Source organism: Lepisma saccharinum, chromosome 11 (genome assembly GCF_977018435.1).
Source record: "Lepisma saccharinum chromosome 11, izLepSacc3.1, whole genome shotgun sequence".
Lineage (NCBI taxonomy): Eukaryota > Metazoa > Arthropoda > Insecta > Zygentoma > Lepismatidae > Lepisma > Lepisma saccharinum.
This window is the reverse complement of record NC_139239.1, coordinates 50,427,347-50,449,578: the sequence shown is the minus strand read 5'-3', so window position 1 is coordinate 50,449,578 and position 22,232 is coordinate 50,427,347. Positions and strand designations below refer to the sequence as shown.

Genomic DNA, 22,232 nt, shown 5'->3' with positions numbered 1-22,232 from the left:
AATCTCGTACAGACAGCCATGGCTCTGGGGAACAGCTTGCCACTAAAATTCGCAAGTCGGGATCCTCCAAATGTTGCGGTGACATCAATACGGCATGTGGAATGCAAACGCTAGGCAGGGTTGATAGTTCATGCAACAGGGAGAGGGACACGAGCTTCGTCTTCGGTCAAATCAACCCCTACACAGATGGATGATAGCAAAAGTTCAGGGATCAGTGAGAAATTGTACTTCGTAGACATTTTAGTGAAAATGCAGGCTCATCCAGGACTCGAATTCGAAGCTCTAGCATACTATGCCATTGATGCACCAACTTTTAAAAAGGAAAACCCCAAAGGGGCAGTTACTCTTGTCAATCCCTTTCTCACCTTTCGTATCAATTTGACTTTTGTCCATGTCTTACCCAGAATTCGAACGTGCGACCTTTGGGCTGACCACTCAGCCACTGAAGTCGAGACGAACTAAGTTAGTCCTGATTCAGCCCGATTTTTCACTCTTGCTGTTTTACCTGCGTGGAATTGTCTGTCAGTGATACCGCAAAAGATTTTGTTGCCTTTGAAACACTGATAACGTGTACGGTGGCTAGAATTTCCCAGCATGGAGATCTATTTTTATCTTATGAGCTGGCACACAAAATAAAATATAAAATTTACGTGGAAGAAATTTAAATCTCAAAATTATGTGTATTTCAATGTTCGCTTTGAACCTTATATAACCATGGCAAATTCGCCAACTTTTTTTGGGCCGTAAAATATTTTAATATGAACAATTCATGTAGGAAAACTGAATTTCCAGCACCGTATTATGTCATTATGTTACACACTGATTGATTGATTTAGTTTATTTTACTTTGCTTTGTTGCCACTTTTGGATAATCGCGAAGATACGTGTGTATCATGAATTGATGTAGTTATTAATAATATTATTACACATATAGGCCTGGAATTTATTTTGCCTGAAACTTAAGAACTATGTGTACATTTATACCCCAAATATGACCAAAGTATAACCTAATACCTGAAAGTGTAACATAAAGGCATTGACATCGCCGATGGCATAGTGGTAAAGTCGTTGCGTTGCAATCAAGGGGTTCCGGGTTCGATACACAGTGGAGGCACATTGCACAGTGCTTCCGAACGCACTTTAAACTGCAGGTTCAGTCCCGATTAGCCTCTCTGTGCATGAAGTGGACTTAAATATTCACATTCAAATAACCTAAATACATTCCCTCACTGACGTTAAATGTATCTCATGATTTGCGTCACAGTACTTTAAAAACAGGTGGAAGCGAGATATCATTCCTACCTAAGCTACTCACGTTAATTTTCGCGTGAAAAATCACTTTCCCTGCTGTTTCAGTGAGTAGGTCAAGCTTGGTGTTCTTAGCGTCCGGTTGGTGTTATGTGTTGAAGTTTGCAGACAATCCTAAAATAAAGTTTTCAGGCATATCTCACCGGATTGTTCAATCAATACCACGAAAGACGTATTTTGCTGTCACAAGAATAATGCTCTCCGATTCATGAACAAAAGTTCAGGGCTTACCCGCTGCCGGAGTTTTAGCGTCATCGCCTTGTAATCAAGGGGCTCCGGGTTCGATTCCCGGTAGAGGCACATAGTGATTCGGATCCCATTTTAAACTGTAGTTCCAGTCCCGACTAGCCTTACTGTGCATAAAACACCAACTCAATCACAACTAACTCAAACAATGCCAGAGAATCGTGACATCATTTAAGATTTCCACTGACACACAATATGTTCACAATGCGTATGTTGGCTACTTTAACTATGTATATTGTAGAATACAGAATATAGTATTCTGTACACCTATCTGGGGACGGAAGCGTTACCCTCAACCGAGTGCTTTTAGTGCTCGACTTTCGATCTCGCCACCAAAGTCCCGGACTGGCTGTTCTTTGCTGCGAGTGCCCATTCATGTATTGGTCGAATCATCACTCACCGTCGCAATTAGTCACAAGTGCAAGAAAAGCGACGCTAAACAAGAAAACACAAATACCATAAATGTGAATCGATTATTTCACTGAAGAATCGAAACAATTGAACAGATCACTCCACTGAATCGATTCACTAGGTTCGAAACATTTAAGCCAATCGATTCCTAAACCAAGATTCATATAACTGTACTGAATTCATTCTTTAGAACGGTTTCAAGTAAACTTATTCATATTTTGAAGCAACTGTGACTAGTGTTTTGAAGATACTGGCTCGTTCTCCAGACTACACGTAACTTACATAAATAAACGTTCAAATACATTTCACTTTTTTTTTTTTTCGGGCACTTAAGCTAAGCTCACCACGACAGTAGAGTACAAAACCTTGTCTGCTCTAAGAGCCTCTTCACACGGTGAAATCTGAGGCGCCATCTTTCGCCTGAAAAAGGAATTCGGTGTATCAGGGAGCTTTGGTTTCATTTTGCAGCAAGTGCGACCCTATATGGAACTCCAAGGGCCCTTCAGATTGAGCTAACGGCGGCTGGAAGTGAACTAACAGGTTCTCTTCTTCTTTTGGGGGAAAATTCAATTCTGTAAATTTACCCGTTCGTAAATTTCAATCATTACCTCGCGAGGGATGTTCAGAAAGTTCCGGGAATGGATTTGCATTAATGCGGTTTACTTGTGAGCTTTTCATCTTTCAAGAAAAGTTAATTTACAAATTATCTGTTGTAACAACGAAGTCAATGTAAAGAAATACACGTGGCTTCTGAAAAATCCTATTGGTTGTTCGAATGGCAATTGAACAGGAATCATGCGGGTAGGAATATAGTGCATGTTGGGGTTGTGAGACCTTATATTATTAGCTCTACGACTAAGATCAATGCGTGAACCACTTTGACGGGCGCAATTTTTTAGTTTTCTTTACTCGTACTTTATTCATGTATTTTGTGGAGATCAATGAAGTAGAAGTTATAGAGATGCTGAATCGGTTTTCACTCTGAAGAAAATTGAATGCAAAGTTTTGACTTGATATCTGCCGTAAAGGAATCACTGATCTGCTAATATCACTGCATGTTCGAAGTTGTCTGGGCAACAATGACAAGAATAGTTAGGCAAAACTACAAATTCAAACAAAAGAATGGATTTCAAATCTTTCGCTACTCTATGCCTTCTATACTCGTTGGTGGAGAATAAAAGCAGTGGACAAAGCTGACTTCGCTGTGAAAGGTTCGTTTAACCATCGTTAATCATCTACATTCCTAAATGGTGGAACTGTAATTTTATCTCGTACACAAAAAATACACTTTTAACATGTGAGGAATGAGAGTATGCGAGCTTACCGTTTTCTTGAGCCTGGAAACCGGGGACATGTTCAGCCCTGCTATTATGGCCATCAAGGAATTGAAGTTGCCGATGTTGAAACACTCTCTGGCAGTTTCGATCCAGTATTCCATCACTTTCACCCGCTGCTTCTTTTTGACGTGCTGATGAAGAGAAGAGACGCAGAAGTTGAGTACAGAATGAAATGAAAAGCAGAGCAATTCCAGGAATCACTTTGCTATATGCAATGTAATACCGACACTACGATGCTATAAATACAATTAAAAATAATGCTAAAATATTTTTAAAAGCAGTTACAGATTTAGGTTTGGAAGTTAGCAAAGATAAAACTAAATATAGGCTATGCTCACAGGCCGAAATCAAGTGTTAAGCAATAATTAAAATATACTTATTGATAACAACTAGTTTGAATCAGTATCCTAATTCAAGTACTTAGGAGTAATACTAACAAATGAAAATGATATTAAAGAGGAAATAAAAAGCAATCTTAATTCAGGAAATGCATGTTACTTTTCTCTTTACAAACTATTATCTTCTCGTATAATATCTAAGAAAAGTTAAAATATACAAAATAGTAATTTTGCCTATAGTATTATATGGATGTGAAACTTGGTCCCTTACATTGAAAGAGGAACATAAATTAAGAATATTTGAAAATAAAATACTTAGAAAAATATTTGGACCTAAAAGGGATGAGAAGATAGGAGTGGAGAAGGTTACATAATTTAGAACGACTTAATTTGTATTCATGTCCAGATATTATTAGAATGGTTAAATCAAGAAGACTTAGGTAGACAGGCCATGTGGCACGAATGGTAGAGAAAAGAGGAGTTTACAGGATTCTTGTTGGGAAACCTGATGGTATGAGACCAGTAGGAAAGCCAAGACGAAGATGGAGAGATAACGTTGAGATGGACCTCAAGGAAATCGGTTAAGGATGGAAAACAGTGGATAGATCTTGCTCAGGATAGGGACGGATGGAAGGCCTGTGTTGTTGCAGCCATGAACCTTCGGGTTTAAGAAGGCAAGAGAGTTAGTTAGTTCATACTGACACTGCGTGCTGCATTCTCTACTGATCAACTTAGAAAATTCACCAGAGTGGTGACAACATGGACTGATGGTTCCTGGAGTTGATGTGACAATGCAAGATCCACTCAATCTCGCACAGCCAGAAGCATTGCCAGAAATTTCTGATTAGGGTTAAGCCGTGAATAGTAAAACTGAACGTAGAAACAACTAATAATAATACTTGCCAATTTATTAGTATTATATCCTTGGGGAGGCTCTTCTATTCGAGCCACCAGATGGATGAACTTCGGGCGCAACTATCTTTCTATATGTTTTTCACATTTCATACTGGCAATACTCTGAAATGCATAACTATTTTATTTTGTTATTACGTTTTACATATCCTGCTCAAGAAAATATTTGAAAGTTTGGAGGAAATTGAAGCAAAATGAAATCTACCTCGCGTTACCCCTCACATAAAGATATAATTTTTGAAATTTTGAAAACTCATGGAATGAGTTATTCCTTGAATACTTGAGCATCATGTTCTGATTTTGTTCCTGCATTTTACACTCAATTTTTCGTACTTTCGGCTAGAATTCTAATTCGTTGTATTTTACTTCGATTATAATACTATTAATAACTTCTTGTTTTTTATTAAATTGAAACACCCGATTCCAATTTCCATGGAAATGACTGGGTTACTCCCAGCATGCACCCATGAACTTTCGACTTTAGTATAGTTTAGTTTACAGTTTAGAGTGTATAAAGTAAATACAGGGTGGACCAAAAATCTCCACACACAGGAAATCTGTGCATCCATAACGCCGAAGACTCTGTAGACTGTTCAAGGTGCTAGGTTTGAACGCCAACATGTGTGTGTTCAGAATAATGATAGTCATACTGAACGCATGTTGTTATTCTAGTGAAGTGGCCATGTATGGAGACTTTTGGACCACCCAGTACTAACAGGTACAAAACCCTACCTTGCAGACTTCCGTGGCGACGAAGTAGCTTAGTCTGTTGAACCACTGCACGTAGGATTCCAAGTTCCTGGTCTTCTTCATGTCCTTGAAGGAGGTCTCGAGGTTGGGATTCTCCTTGGCGAAGGCCTGCACGAACTCCTCGGGGCCGATGTACGACAACCTCTCGAGCTCCACGTGGGTCAGCAGCTGCGCCACGAAACCAGAGTTCGGACACAACTCCGTCAGGTCAGTCTGGAAAGATTTCGGAAAAGGCCAAATAAACAATATGTTCAGCGAACTGATAACTACATCCACGTTAAAACTCTAGAATACTTTAGTAAAAACCATGCGTCAGAGTGAGCTTAGGTTTCTAATCTCTCTAGCTGTTATGCATTTGCAGCTTGAAAGCGAGTGTCAGCTCCTAAAGTGTCCAATCAACAAGTGAGCCGCCGATTTCATCTCATCCCAGCACCTATCGCGTAACATCTATGGCTCTTATACATCTGCAGCTTGGGAACGAGTCATAACTCCCGCAGCCACCAATCAACAAGTGAGCCGCTGACGTCATTTTAACCCAGCACCTACCATTGGGTGCGTTCCGAAAGTCTTAAGGCGAAGAGGGACAATTACGCACCAGGCATGCATTTATTCCTATATCGTCGGAATGAGCAATGCTACTAAAAAGATCTCCGGCAGAAATGAAGAGTATGAATTTCTCCCCATGTGGCAAGTGGAAGCGGTTTCCTAAGTTGATTATTGAGCCTTATACGATTTTTGAAAAATATGATGAATTAGTATTTACCGAATCCCATGTATTCCTTATGGGACATCAACTTCAACTTCAAGTTACGGCTCATCAAATGGGAGTTTCGACTTTTCCTACTGCTATGACATAGTTCTACGTGTCCTTTTTCCGACCATGTACTTTTCTACGTCATCGGGTGTTTGATATTCCCGAGAGAACGAATAAAATAATGGTCCCATAAGCCTAGTGCATTTCTCCTTGCCTCCTACGGCCATCCTGGCAGTGTTGCCAAACCTGATGTGCATAATAGAGCTAAATTTCACCATTAATATAGCTAAAGAGGACTTTCAAGGAGCTAGATTAACGAAGGCTGCATAAAGTGCCTACTAGGGTAATTTTAATTGTCAGAGGGGTGGGGGTTCTGCTATTACCGTTAGCTTTAAAGTGATGGCAATTTATTCTTTCTTAGTTTTCACCGCCTAGATTTGGCGGCATCACCCATCTCAATAATCCATTGACACTCATATGAAATCAAAAATAAAGGATTCCCGGATAATAATATTGTCATCTTCACCTTAGCCACAGAGCTATATATAAAAATACCTGGGGAGGAAAGAGGGGGTGGGTGACGCAGCCTATATATGAATATCACGTCACGTGCAAAATGTACACTCATGGCAAAGGTTGGTGGTCTTTATGGGCCGGAGCCAGTGGTGGCATCATAGTGGGGCAGAGGGCGGGTGCCACAGTTCACAGTCAAACGAGTGACGAAAGAGACAGATCTGGCTTCAAAAGAGCGAAGTTGGCAACAGTGATCAGCAGCTGCCCCAGCGAGAAAGACTAAGGGGAAATTGTCCCTCCTCGCCTTAACGAAACGAACACATTCAACGAAATTAACTGGGCTCGTGAATCTGGTGAAACCAGTTATTTTACAGACTTATGGGAGACACTATGCGACAGCGCAGGCCCAGCGTATTGTTTAGAGAAAGTTTCCACATGGAGTCCAGCGGAAGGAATGTCCTTACGGCAAAAATAAACTATACTGTGGACACACTTACTCATTTTCATCACATTCTAAGAACGGTTAAGGCATGCTTATGTTATGCATGTCGCTTCATATCGCTATCTGTTAAAATTATAATATATTTTCCGAACTACTGCAGTTTGAATCGATCAGCACGAGCGATGTCCGAAAGCAGCAGACGATTCTCACCGAACAAACCAGCCTCCTGGCCCGTGCGTTTGGTGAATCTCGTTCTTGCACGAGACGCACGGAATGCGACTTTTGGGACAGCATAATGAAACTGACTAAACGCACGGAAACACTTATGGACAGCCAGTTACCATAACTCGTTAAACTCGTGCGACTTTCGGAACGAGCCCGTAGATTCTTTATCACGCTCTACACTGTTGGTAGGCTCGCTAGCCAGATTAGCGCAGTCAGCCGGTGATTTTACAAAAATAATCAGACACTACTTATATTTGCGACACACGGGTATTAAAAAAGAAAATTGAAGAACAACTCTCGATTCTTAGAAGAAAAAATGTGCGCAAAATATTTGGACAAGCATAGATAAAACAAAAGAACATAGTGTGAGAAATGAAATCCCGGAGGTCAGAATGGATTGGCTAATCTGAACGAATAATAGAAGCTCGAACCGTCAATAGCTGCTGTTACTAGTTTTGAAAAGTCACTGGCTACAGGCTTAGTTCCGAAAAGTAACTAGCTACAGTTACAATTAGTAATTTCGAAAAGTAAGAAGCTACAGTCAGTTACTAATTCAGAAAAGTAACTAGCTGCAATTACTAATTTCAAAAAGGGAACTAATTTCAGTTACAGTTATTCAAAAAAGTCTGTCCACGAGGGTACAAATGAATCATAAACCACGAACTTTTTTGATGCCAAGTGTACCTGCTAATTAATATTAATCCTTTTCCAAAAGTGCATTTTGTGTAGGGAATTGACCGGGGGGCGGGGGGCGTTGCAAAAATACACGACGCCATAGGATAGGCTAAAAAACAAAGTAACAGTCCAGAGAAAGACAGGAGGAAAGAAGCCGCGATGCATGCAAAAGATCTTAAGCCCCGGAAATTGTTCCGGCCGAGAAAGAGGAGGGGGGGGGGGCGTTAAATTCAAGCTCCGGAAACCTTTGTGCCCTATCCGTCCAACTTGGCAAACCTCCAAGCTTCAAAAAACCTTGCAAGTCTCCCCACTGGCAGTCCGAGGGCGAGAAGGGGGGGGGGGGGGAGGTGCCCCATGAGATACGGGTTCGTATTGCTAGGGTCAACTGTTGGCATATTCTCAGCACTTTCGTTTCATTGTCGCGTGAATGATGTCGGCACTCGCTGACCCCTCGCAGCGACCGCCTCGTTTCCGCTTCTCCCGTCTCTTGCTCCGAGGCGGAAATGTAATTAATGCATGAAAGCAGAGATTACCTAGCAAGCACAGGGGTTTCTAGCGGACTTGGCACACACTGTTACAGCACACGCCACCCCCCCCCCCCCCAAGATGAAATGCTCAATTTGAAGAGGAAATGGTGGATTTCTCGTAAGTTCCACCACTGTCCGTGTGTTGAATAAATGGAATATACAGGGCGATTCAGCGAGAATTTAATTTAAGGTGTAACTGTGGTAGTAGAGACAATTGGGTGCCAAATCTGGAGGGGATTTGCCACTAAGTTATACTAGGCAATAGCCTAGGGGCCGCAAGTTCACGGGGCACACAAAAATGTCAGAAGTGACAAAGGCCATCGACTATTAAAATAGTTTAATATTGTGATAATAACAAAATAAAACATGTCAAGTACTTTTACTTGCCTGTTTCATAAACGAAGATAGAAGGAAGGATTTTCTAGGGTTTAAACAACTTCTTACATCGTAACCCTATTATCAGAGGTCGCCTAACAGTGCTAAAATATAAACAATTGTTCCTCAAAGAAAGAATATAACCTGAATGCCAACAATTGAAAGTCAAGTAGAGGGATATTGACGGTTGAAATCAGCATTCTTGTTTATCAGTTCGCGGCCAGCACTACCATAATGTACTGTCGGTTTATTTTTCTTTGGTGTGTGTGAGGTTTGGTGTTGTGTGGCGAAATGTATAGTGCACGAGGCGCTTATAAACCAAAACGAAGTTTAATAATTTTTAGATTATATGTGTCTATATTTTAAAGTTTACAAGTGTTATTAATACTGAGCATGCAATGTACCATGATAACAAAACTCTTACTAATAGGATAGCCCTTAATATAGGTTGCTTTCTCTCCCACTGAATGCACTATACATAAAAAAGAAACTCTCCCAAAGTTTAAGTGCGCTTGATATTATGGATTATAGAAATAGGAAAGTTGATAGAAAAAGAACACAGCCGCGGTCCTGATTGACCTACCTAGTGACGTACCCATGGAATTCGCAAGGGGCATATACTGTAAGCATAGGCGTAGCTTCGTCCGTTAACTTGGGGGAGGGGGAACGGGGGCGCTAACTGGAGCTAGCATTATTCATGCTTTTATGCATTACAAAAATCATCATGTGCATTCTCTTTGGGAAACAGGTTATCCCCATATCAACTCATCCACAATAAATGGAATTGTGTTGATGTCGAGTGTTACTTTTATGAAATATAATATAAATACTCTATTATATGGTTGCAAGTCCGAAGTACATATTTGGCTTTACTTCTCTCTTTGGTCATTTACATTGCATATTTCACGGGGCCCCATGGCATTCTCTTTTACAATATTTTTTTCATTTAGATCGTTCGGCTCCCAGCGCCGACCCCCGTCGCCCCCTAGCTACGGCTCTGAATTTGACAAAACTTCAAGAAAAGCGGATATTGCGAGCGACGCGAGAAAGAAAATTTTACGAAATGTAATTTTATTTGTATTGAATTAGAAATCGAGGAGGGTAGTTGAATCTTTGTGCCCCTCTGCAGGTGCCCTTGGCCGTCTGGAAGTAAAATGCAAGAAATACGTGAAAACTAATTTCATCTTCAGTATACTTTTGCCCTTCTACACTTAGATTCTGCCAGGCTTGCTTCTTTTACTTCAACGTTTGCCACCACCCCCACTGAATTGATTTCCGTCCAAGTTTGGGGGGTCAATACCTCCTGCCCTCTGTGGTAATACATGAAAGTTTCGTACTGAATTTACTAATTTTTCTCTTTCCTTAATTATTTGGTGCAAAAGTGGCGTGCGTGGGAGGCTAATGTCAGGTTCTGGGGGGGCTTAGCCTCCCCTAGCCCCCACCCAACTACGCCCATGACTGTAAGGTAGTTTTGCTTAACTTTCTGTCAGGAGCCAGTCCTACTGTGTTGTCATTTTCCATGCACTTTAAGTTATCCTGATTCTGAGCCAAATGGGGTCTTGGAGCTTATGGCCCCCCTAACACCAATGTTGGTACGCTACCGGACCTATCAGTGGACATAAAACTCTGCTTTATGTAACATTTCGTCCCTTTATCTGGATAGAACTCCCATATTTTACTCCATTGTACTCCACTTATACATAATAAAGCTTACCTGATTGTGAAGTGATAACGTAGTCGCCTTGTAATCAATGGGTCGTGGGTTCGATACAGGCCCGTAGCTTGAATTGATCTCCGGGGGGGGGGGGGGGCTCACGGGTTATCAGGAAGGGCTTTGTAAACCAAGTCCATTTTTAAAAATAATATTATGTGTGTGGGGGGGGATTTGGGCTCATTCATTTATAATTATCATATACTACATTTTTCTACATGTTTTAAAACATCTCTTGAAGTGTTAATTGACTGATACTGAAATTATCCCTTACTATTTTAGATGATACAGATACGTACAATATTTAATCACAGTGCAAAATAGTATACCTAATGTAAAGGGGGGCTGAGCTCCTCTTGGCCCCTGCCTGGCTACGGGCCTGGTTCGATACCCAGTGTAGACACTTAGTGGTTCGGATCTTACTTTAAGCGTAGGTCAGTTCCGATTAGCCTTTCTGTGCATAAAGTGGAGTAACAAATAGACTCAGAGTTACACCTCATAGTGTTGTCCTTCAGCTGTTTTCACACTTAAATATACGTAAAGTATTATATGAAGGGCTTGGGTGCAAAACATGGTAAGTTAAATTTTTGCCATTTTTGAATTACAAAGTAAAATATGCCACCCTTCAATTTTCGAGTGAAATTACCGAGTCAAACAATTTTCATTGGTCTCAGTGAAGCCTGCTGAAATTGGTAAATACAACACGGAATTATCTGCAGTATACATAATAACCTTTTTCCTTAATGAACTCAGAAATGACCAAAATGTCACCCTGTTTTACATCCGAGTCCCCTGCATTTAGTCCAGCTTGGAAACACAGTTACTACATGAGATCGAGTTATATGTTGATTTTGTTTAGTGCACATGCCACGGAAAGAAGAGTAGCAAGGAAAGCGAGGAAGAACTTGAGAAAGAGATAAAATTGGCCCGACAAGAGGGTTCATTTCACGCCCCTTGTAGTGACCGAAATCAAATTTTCCCCCGGAAGAATCGAGTTATGTTCAGTTTCCGTCCGGCAGCAGACCTTCCCGGAGAAATTTGAGCGCGGAAGATTCTTTTGACAGAGGTCAGCCAGGCGGCGCCACTTGTGTTACGTCTTCATTCGTCGTCTCCTTTTAACCACGTTTCGAAAGCTTTTAATATCATGTGGCTATGGTTTGACGGCTCGTTTGTGCGCATAAGCAATATTCGAAATGGAAAGGGGTATAGAATTAGTGTCCCCTTCTTGGATTTTCTTCCTCAATACCTCACATCTGAGAGTATACGCATTATCATAGTTGTGTGTATACTATCCGTCATCAATTTTAAGGTGGTAAAGTAACAATTGTACGAAATTTTGGTAAAATTGTACACACATATATAGATATAAGAATGAATGGATAGAGCCCGCAAGTTTGGCAAAATGCCCGGAGCCTCCACCAAGTTACGTTTAGGCCATTCGCCGGCTTAAACTGCTTGGCTGCGAGAGGTTGTATATACTAGGGCAAATCAAAAAGTAAGTTACACCCCCTGTATGAAACAAACAAAACACATTAGAAAGAAAATAATTATTGGACAAAAATGTATGAACATTTAACATTTTTTCGGCACAGTCACCAAGATATTTCAAGGACTTTTCGAATTGTGTGACCAGTTTTCGATTTCATGTGTGTAAAAATTCCGTCCAATATCAATTGAGTTGACTTTTGTGCTCATCGGTTAACAATCGCGACACCCAGTGAGAGCACAGTTTTCGATACACCCAACTGGTGATGAATCAGCATAGGCATACTATCGTAGAATATGTTCAGTTCTCTTGCAATCTCTCTTAATTTTCACGTGGTGGTAGGCAAGGATGATTGCATTCACACGCTCCGTTTTGTCGATAGTGTTCACAGTTGCAGGCTGCCCAACACACTGTTCGTCTTTCGCGTTTTTTCTTTCCTCTTCGAACATCTGGCACCATTTCCTAATCACGGGGTGCGACATTGCTTTCTCACCTACACCTCGAGAACTTGGTGATGGATTTCACTCCAATCATGCCTTCGTGCCCACAAACATCTGACGACTGAGCGCACCTCAATATACGACGCGCATACTCACACGGTGACTACTCTCATACTAAACCAGCTGCAGCATGGCTGCTTCGGGTATGGGGAGAATACATTCCGGACAGTGTTGCCACCAAGTGTGATTATTTTATCTCTTTTAGTACAGGAACACGGCTCGGGTGCAACTTACTTTTTGGAATTAATATTAATTTCCCTTTACCAATATTTAATAGACTCCGCACAAGCGAGGGAGGATGATCACGCACGAGCCAGTAAGATATCTAAACACCGATAATGATAAACTCAAAGTGTCACCACTGTTTCCTTCGTGGTTCCTCGGCTGAGTCACGACGTGGCGCTGTATCGGTCCATCGAAGGTGACCTCAGTGGATTCGCCCAAACTTTTTAAACGGACTGACTTAACACTGTCACTCGCAACACGCTTCGCTCGCTCCATCAAGCATCAAGACTCTCCCGCGTGACCTCTGTTAACCGGGGGACTGCTGGCGTTTTTGATTACACAGCATTTTATTCCGGCTCGTGACAGTTGCTAATGTTTTAGAATCTTTTACATTTTGAACCCTACTTCCTATTTCTAATTTTAATACTTTTTTTGCCATTTCTAATGAAATTTTAGAATTTGTTTTCAAAATTGTTATTTGTGTTTCAAAAACGTTATTTATTAGCATATTATGGTGGTGCTAGAGACAATTACACAGTTAAAGAAAGGGAAGGGGGTGAAATTCTCATAGCATCCATGAAAGTCTGCGAGGAATCGATGCAGCAGTTGATGGAAGAGCCAGAGGAAAAGGATTATAATCGTGTAATGAGTGCAAATGAAATGCGGAATTGGAAAAACTGAAAACAATTTGTGATATTCTTGAAGGTGAAAATTCTATCCTTGACGACATGAATCCGGTTACAATAGTCTGTTTCGTGTATGAGAAACAATTACTTCTGTCGATTGGTTGAACTGCTTTATTTTACTTATCTTTCTGTGCCACTTTTGGCTAATTTGCGACGATTGGGATGAGATATGATGAAATTGATGAATGGACACTCACAAATATCCATGCCCAGGCCGGGATTCGAACCTGGGACCCATGGCGTCGTAGCACGATGTGCTAACCACTCCGCCACGGGGGGCGGCTAGAATTTTTTGTTTTGAAAAAGCATTTTTCTGACAGACTGCTATCTATGAATGTCGAAACTTTTTTTAAAAATAAACTAGTAGTGGTTATGCTGCAATCAAGGCTACAAAAGAAAGTAACAATTTTATTTCTATGTATTTTTAACTTTTTGAATAAAATTATAGATATACAGCTTAAAAGCTGTTAGGTCCAAAGTAATAGAATGAATGAACATGTGACTTGGAACGTGCCACTTGTTTCGGTTTGTTGTGCCTTTTTTTGTCTATTTTCCACATTATAAATTCCTTTTTGCCTGCTTATTTTAACAAAAAAAAATAAGCTTGAACTTCCGGGCTCTAGTAATGGGCAATATGTAATTTGCGCTAAGTACTAGTGCTATACCAAAGTCTCGGAACTTTGCAACAGTAAAACTTCTAACATTTTACATAATCCCTTTCTTTTCACTTCCATATTAGGCTGTTGTGATGTAAATAAGTATTGAAATCACGAATTCTAGGTATTCGTTGCAGAAATATCAAGTGATTATTTCCCCATAATTCTCCTACGTTTGCCTATCAATAAACCTTCGGTTTGGATCCGGAAGAGTGCGGTTAAGACATCTCCCGCCATCACGCCACTCTGCTGCCATCTGTGCCAGACAGTTGACTAACGTTCGCAGGACGCGCCCTCTTAATGCGCCACTTGAGCTGGAAAAGAGGGGGTTCTCGAAGAAAAGGCGACGCCGGCAGACTAAGCGAAATTAATGGCAAAGGACGAAATGCTCTCGAAAGGTTGTTAAACAGGATGCACGTTCAGAATAGCAATGGACACGGTCGCCGAACCGTTGACTCCCATCCCCACTTGTGGAAAAGGACCCCCATTTTTCCTCAGTGATTTGTCTCGTGGGAAACGTACTCCCCTCTGGTGGGATATTTTAGCACTATCTTCCTGCCTTGAGAACCCACTCGGGGAGATGCGTATGAGAGGAGGGGAGCAGATGGGCCTTCTCCCTTAGTTCCTAAAAGGTTCCATCAACCTTTCTGATAACTGGAATTGAAATATACCTTGGAATTAGGCCAGCAGTCCCTGAACAAATTAGAAATATTATCCCCATTCCCTCAACAATGAATTCAAATAGTCACATATCGTGATCACACAGAGAACAGGGTTGCCAGATGCTTAAAGATAACTGATAGAATTTTCTACCCAAAAAACATAGTAATTGTATTTCTACTTCAAACAAATTCACTACCGTTATCTTATAAGAATCTAATGAGAGATTTCAGCAGCGATAAATATATGTATGTACATACATAAAAACTTTTCATGATTATTATTTCTTTTAATTTTAGGATTAAATAAATTATACGATGTTTGAAATACAATTTCCGAATATCAAAGAATTAAAAAAAAAAAAAAAACCTCTTTCCCTCACACATGAAAAGACCATCTCTTTAAGTATCTGAAATTGAATAGGCTACAGAACAAACTGAAGAAAATTTTACTATGTCTGTTTTCGAGTTAACAAATAAAACTATAAGCTGTACATGATGTATCGTTATAATTTCCTTGCATATTTCTATTTACAATTTAATGCGAATACATTTCGTAAGAGGGGATATGGTCATATTGAGGGAACGCGTATTCTTTTTGTAGCAGTCAGACCTGTATTTTCCTGCATTCGATTTTTTAAAGGAAAACCATTCCAAAGCACACAACCACCTGAGCACGCCATTACTCAGAAAAGTAACTCTCTGTCTGTCCAGGTGTTCATCTAAAAGATCTTCGAAATTGTCCATGTGCAATAGAACGGCTATCCTCGAAAGATATGCAACCTACATTTTTTGTGTGATGTGGGCTACATATCTGCAAGGGGTTGGCGGATGTTTCAGATACCAAATTCAGCTTTTGCTGTTGCCCGAACTCGAATCCACTTCTGTTCGTGGGTGTACCTCATGAACCTTTAACCTTGCAGAGAAACACCAGACAGTGAATATAATCTGGGAGCGGAGTTGAGATAAATCAGGAACTGCACGTTCATTGCTAGCGTGGCCTCGGTAATACCATGGGCGGAGCGAGCTCCATCCATCATCATATTTCAAGCGAATTCTTGCCCCGGCACTTACCAGTCCTCACGGCGCTAACCAACCAGTCATTGTTCCCCCTGACTGTAAATAGGACCATTCATCTTCCGGCTAGTTGCGACCATTCAGGAAACCCGAGCATTGAGAATTCCATGACAAATTGCATCTTCCAGCGAGACCCCTCTGGTTTCCTTGCAGTAGTTAAGGGGGGTCTTTGCTCCCTCGACCTCCTTACTAGGTCAGGGCAGCTCGGTCTAAGATGGAACCCGAACTGTAATGGTCAGGGAGGGCAAATGTCACGGCAGAATGAGTAATGATGTCTGCCCTGAGCTTGGGAGGTGCAGAAAGATTCAGGAGAGCAGACGTAATCCAATTTGGTTCGATCCGAGATACCCAATTTGGCTGTAGCGATTTAGAGACGGCTCAGAAGGCGTTCATTTTTTATGGTACCAGGAGAGAATGAGTGGTTTCGAAGCGTGCCTCAAAACTATCTGGCTTAAAGCTTCTGCTTCATTCGCATCTGTAGCTAGAGGTTCTAAACCGCAGTTAAATCCAAGCAGTGGCGTGCGGTGGCATTATTAGGGAAGCATCCCATAAAAATTAAGAGACTCATGAATATTTAAGGTTTTTCACCTTCGAAAGAATCTTTAATAAGTGGCTATTTGAAAGTGAAAAGCAGTCCTTCTATGTATTTTCAAACTCACGTCATTTATTGATAAAAATGTCCTTTACTTTGAATGTTTGTATTTTCAAACTATCACGCTCATGCATATTATGTTATTCTCCTGTCAAAAATCTCTACTGTGCTCCAGAGATTTTAATTATAATTTTCAAAAAATACTTCGCTGATCTGCCTCAACGCTGCCAATGACATTGGTACAAGAATTCCTGTACGTAAATATGTAACCGTACAGTTTGCAACACTACGGTAGCTATAGTAGCAGACCAGGTTGATGGTACTGCGATTGCATTTCAGCCTTGCTGATTGGGGGTAAAGGTATTGTGCATAGAAGCTGGTCTGTTATTGGATGGTTCAAGGTCACAGAGTCCCGTTTCCATTTCTTGCTTCCCCTGGGTCCGGAATGTTGGGCGAAATACATAGATATTTGTCAAATCGCCACAAGATGACGCTAAGGGTTGACATTCTCAAAAACGAACTGAACTACAAGTTCATTCCTTTGAGATTAAATACAATAATTATGGAAAAAATTAAATTGAAAATAGTATTTTGCAATTGGAATATTGTTGGCCAGCACCACTGCAGGCCTTGCTGTATTGGAATGCACGCGCATGAATCCAAGGTACAGTAAAGGCATCAAGTTCGTTGCAGCTAGTCATAAGGCGACCTTTTCTGACCTCCTATTCTGAGCACTGGCATATGCAGAGAGGGGTTGATGGAACTACAGCCCCTTCTGAAATTTCGAAAATCAACATTTTCAAATAAAAGCAACTCGGGGGTAAAAACAGTGGTAAATGCAAAGCCCCTTAAAATTACTCTCGATAGCCATTTCTAACAGTAAAAAAAAGGTAAAGTGCTCCCCTGTGCTTAGCACCACGCCATGAAGGCGTATGGGGGGTGTGGGGGTAACGCTCCACACTTTCTTGATCCGGTCATGAGTGGGGGTGATGTGATCAGCATCACGCCCCTGACCGCCTTTACCCCCCAGGGTTTCCCCCAGGTTCCCATGTTATTCGACGCTGGGTGAGCGCCGGGGCCGCTTCCAACGCTAGAAAAGTTCCCGGATTTGAAACGGCCGGGGATCGAACCCGGGACCTTGCGCATGGTAGTCAGACGCGTTACCGACTGAGCCACCGCTGCCAACCTTTCTAACAGTAGAACATTCTAAATATACAAAACATATTATAGTGTACACTGTCCCCCTGCAAAGAAGCTATGTAATATCCACATTTACAATCAGAGCCCATCCCGAAAAATAATCCTGCGTACGCCAGTGATTGTGAGCTTAGAGAAACTAATAAGGCAAGCTCGAACACGAGTGTGATTACAGAGCGTCAGCGTTAGCCACCCGGACATACGGTAGAGCAGAAAGAAAATAACGTAATGACCATAGTAAAATGGACAATGATTCATATATATACTTTATGCACAGTAAGGCTAATTGAGACTGGACATACAGTTTAAAGTAAAATTCGAACCACTATGTGCCTCCAACGGGGATCGAACCCAGGATCCCTTGATTGCAAGGCAGCGACGTTACCATTAAGCCGCCATTCCGGAGGCCCAAAATTAACAATGAAAATATTTAAACCGTGACGAAGTGGTTACCACAGCGTGCTACGACGCCAGGGGTCCTTGGTTCGAATCCCAGTCTGGGCATGAGCGTTCTTTGTGAGTGTCCCTTCATCATTTTCATCACACCACCCATCCTCACCGTCGTGATTTAGGGAAAAGTGGAAGAAAAGCGACGCTAAATCTCTCTCTATATATAAAAATGGATGTATGTGTGTTTGTTCGAGCATAACTCTCGAACGCCTGGAATGATTTCAACCAAATTTGGAACACGTGTCACATGACACCCCTAGGGGTGGGGGTGGGAGGGAGTGACAAAAATAATCGAAAACGACCGATATTAGTGTGGAATCCATAGTTTTCGGGGTCGCTAAGATGAATAGTGACACTAAGATGAATAGTGACACTCCCAATGCCGTTCAACTCCAAGTTCATTTTACACTATAGTTACAATTGCAATCAGCTAGTAAAACAATAAAATCGAACACATTTAACTACCGTATACAGAGGCGCAGCAAGATTTCTGATATACCGTCGTGCACAATTTTAGCTTCATATTTAAATCATTATAAATGTTATCCTTTGTTTGCGACAATTATTGGTGCTTATGATAAACAAAAAAATATATACCTTAGGGATTTTAATTCAATTATGCGTATGACAATATATTCAAATTTTTCGAGATAGTAATAATGTTCGTGGTCTTACTGCAGTTGCAAAACGACTGCCATTTTGTCTACCTGTTGGCAGCGCCATCTTGAGGACTCCAGAGAAAATTGACTTACCGTGCTGAGTCCGTCGACAGAGGTGGTTGATGACTCGGTGTTCACCCTCTGTAGGAACTCCTCGTACTTCTCTAGCGTCGTCAGCTTGTGGAGCAGATTCTGGAGCAACTGGGAGACCTCCTTCCGGATCCCGGGCTCGATCGTCACGCACTTCTGAGTGATGCTGCGTACGTGAGCCATGACGCGCTCGTCCCGAAAATCGTAAGGGAATGTCTCCGTCCATTCGGCGAGCAGCTGCACGAGGTGCGGGACGAATCGTCCCAAGCGGTCCTGTTAATGAAGATAAAGGGGGTAGGTTAATTACATACACTCAAGGCGGGGGCAAAAAAAAGTGCCTGCGCACCCCCTTGTTTGAGCTACGCACCCCAAAAACTTCATCTCAATAATAATAACAATCAGTTTTCGGAAATTGACTTTTTACAAGTAACTGAAATATGCATGTAGTTACTTCATTGAGAAACCGTAAAGTAACTCAATTGCAGTTACTGGTACTTGAAAACTAACTAAGTTACTTTCTTTTCTTGCACACAAATTATACACTATCAATTATCATTAATTGTAATACAATTAATACATGAAGGCTTCTTTAATTATGTTTTGGTACATAATATTATTGCAACAAATAAGTGATATGAAACAAACCACTGACATCTTCAAGTGTAATGAGAAATGTATGAATTGCAATAAACCTTGGATGTTCTAAATTTAGCATTCAACGAAGCCTAGCTACCTTTTACTAAGCTATTCCACGAATATTCTTTCACCTTTAGCATCCAGAAAAGACAGTTTGAAACAGAGTTGCCAAATTGAGGTTTTCCCCAGCTTTACAATATTGGAAGTTAACAATTTAGGTGCCGTAAAGTAACTCCTGACAACGTTACTTCTATTGCAGTGACAGCTACTTAATTTTAAAACCAGCTGTGTGCTTCGAGGTTTGACTGGAATTCCTATCAAAAGTGTCCCAGTTAGTCTCTGTGCAATTCAACTATTTTCATTTCACCAGCAATCAGAAACAATTTATTTTAAAGCAGTCACGGAGTATTTTTTCTGTATTTCTGTTTTAATTAAGCTACTACATGTGTAATGTTCTGGAGTGTCAACCTATCTCCCTTCCACGTAATACACTCTGGACTGCAGTTTGCAGGCTAGCGAGGCTCTGCCGTCTGTCTGGACACTCAGCCAGTATATTCCTCTCCCTTGTATGGCTCGTGTTGAATCGTCCATATTATGGTTATGATTGTCCCTTCATATATATCATCTTATCATCGCGATTAGCCAAAAGTGGAAGAAAAGCGAAGTAAAATAAATCAAACAACCAATCAATGTGTAAAGCTTTCCTTTGCTCTTTTGTTACACACATAATGGTACGCAACGTGAAGATCGTATTTTTCATTTTGCTGTTTGTTTTACCCATAAATTGATACCTCTGATTTTCTCATTCACAAGTTAATTTCCACGACTTCTTCACTAAAAAGTAGATTTCCCTGATATGTTCAAGACTTTTTACCCGTAAGCTAATTCCTTGACTTTTTTACCCAAACTTACCCTGACTTTTGCATAACTTTTTTTTACCCATAATTTGATTTCCCTGACATTTCTATAACTCGTTATACCCATAATTAAAATTCCTAGCATTTCCATGACGTTTTGTCCATACGTTCATTTCCTTGCTTTTCCATGACTTTTGCAGAACTTTTTTGCCCATAATTTGATTTCCCTGACTTTTATAAAACTTGTTTTAGCCCATAATTAGATTTCATAGCTTTCCCATTACATTTTTTACCCATAATTGGATTTCCCTGGCTTTTGCATAACTTCTTTTTTTATCCATAAGTTAATATCCCCATTTTTATTCATAAATGGGTTTTCCTGACTTTTCCACACCAGTGAGAATCCGGTAATAGTAACTACCAAGTAATTTCATTACAACTAACACTTTTTACACACACAACAAGACTCCGTACTCACTACACATAGATCTGAAACCTTCACTACAACTCAGCATTTTGACTGGAAGTTGATACGCAATTTCTGAGCAACAGCTCTTTCTTTAGTGCCGAACTGAAAGCAAATTTCGCCGGAACAAGAAGAGGGGAGATTCCCAAATGCAATCCCGGCTAACGAGGCCATTCAAAGCAATTTACCTTTGAGACCTGCTTCTCCCCCAGCTTCTGCTGGCTGTCGCACAACTGGCAGACCTCGCCCAGGAGCTCGTGGGGTTTGATGAAGAGGCGGGAGCTGAGGAGGAATGCGAAGAGGTAGGCTCGGTCGGGGTAGTAGTCGGCTGTGGGCACCATGTGCTGGATGAGGGCCTCCAGGGAACCAGAAACAAGGTTGCCATCTCTGTGGACAAGTGCCTGAAACGAGGAGAGAAATCACATTAGCAGATACACTACTTACATAATCTAGTAAATAAAAATGTGTCGATAAGTTTATTAATATATTTTTTTTAAAAGGAAACCCAATGTTCATTATCAGGTAAAGTTAGAGCTACTTGTGAGCTTCCGCTTTTTGAAATTCTTTTTATGCACAGAAAGGCTAATCGGAACTGAAAGGGACCCCCCTTCATTACAAGACGACGACATTACGCCATCAGGGAGGACACCAAAATCTCAATGAGTTCACACTTCTTCTTGTAGGAGGTTCATAAGATTGGAATACAGTTTTAACAGACAAGACCATTTTATCTCAAGTCGAAACTAATAAAAAAACAACAGAAACTGGATATTCTCCCATACATCTTTTAAAAGCAAGTTTTCTTATTGTATTTCCTTTTGTAATTATTTTATTCACTTGACATACCCTGAATACGGAATAAACCAATTTCATTTCAGTGTATCAATAGTGTGTAAAGAAAAATAACGTAATAAGACCACACAAACATAGCCTACACACAGAACAACAACATTAATAATAACTCTTCAGTTCCTTGATGCAAGCCGTTTTAAGTTTGTTTGGAGAGAAGGCAACCTGGCATGTGGGAATGAATTGTAAAAGGCTTGAAGTATGTACATAAGTGACCATTGTTCTAAAGATACTGATGAAGATTTTGTGTACAATAAGTTGTGGCACTGGCTATTGGTACATGAGATTCGGATATGAAAATGTGGCAAAAATTCGTTAGTGAATAGTTGACCAGTCATGATTCTGAAAATAATTCTCAAACCTGAAACATTACGGATAAGAGAAATATTGTGAAGAGTGACTAGAATTTCATGTTTGAAAAGGTTTGTGGTAGGTGAACATTCCTCAACCTACAGAAACGCTTTCACTCAATTCATTTGTCACATGTATTCATGTCAATCCTCAACAAAGGCAATGGATCAGCGAGACAAAATCATTAGGTCTTAGTGAAACCAGTGGGGCATGCCATAGAATTTGCGCTGTTCTACGTATTTTGAACAAAATCCACATAACTATTAGTACCC

The 22,232-nt window shown here is 40.8% G+C and overlaps 1 protein-coding gene across 4 annotated transcripts in view; it reads right to left on the bottom strand.

Annotated features, from left to right (window-relative positions):
* LOC145994793 (ras-GEF domain-containing family member 1B) overlaps nt 1-22,232 on the bottom strand; it is an 802,930-nt gene that overhangs the window by 28,632 nt on the left and 752,066 nt on the right. For all 4 annotated transcript variants that reach the window (XM_083131080.1, XM_083131079.1, XM_083131081.1 and 1 more), the window contains 4 exons: nt 20,949-21,161; nt 18,805-19,074; nt 5,285-5,515; nt 3,290-3,433 (listed from right to left, as the gene is read on the bottom strand). In XM_083131080.1, the coding sequence (XP_082987206.1) occupies nt 3,290-3,433; nt 5,285-5,515; nt 18,805-19,074; nt 20,949-21,161 (858 nt within the window). The remainder of the gene's footprint in view (nt 1-3,289; nt 3,434-5,284; nt 5,516-18,804; nt 19,075-20,948; nt 21,162-22,232) is intronic.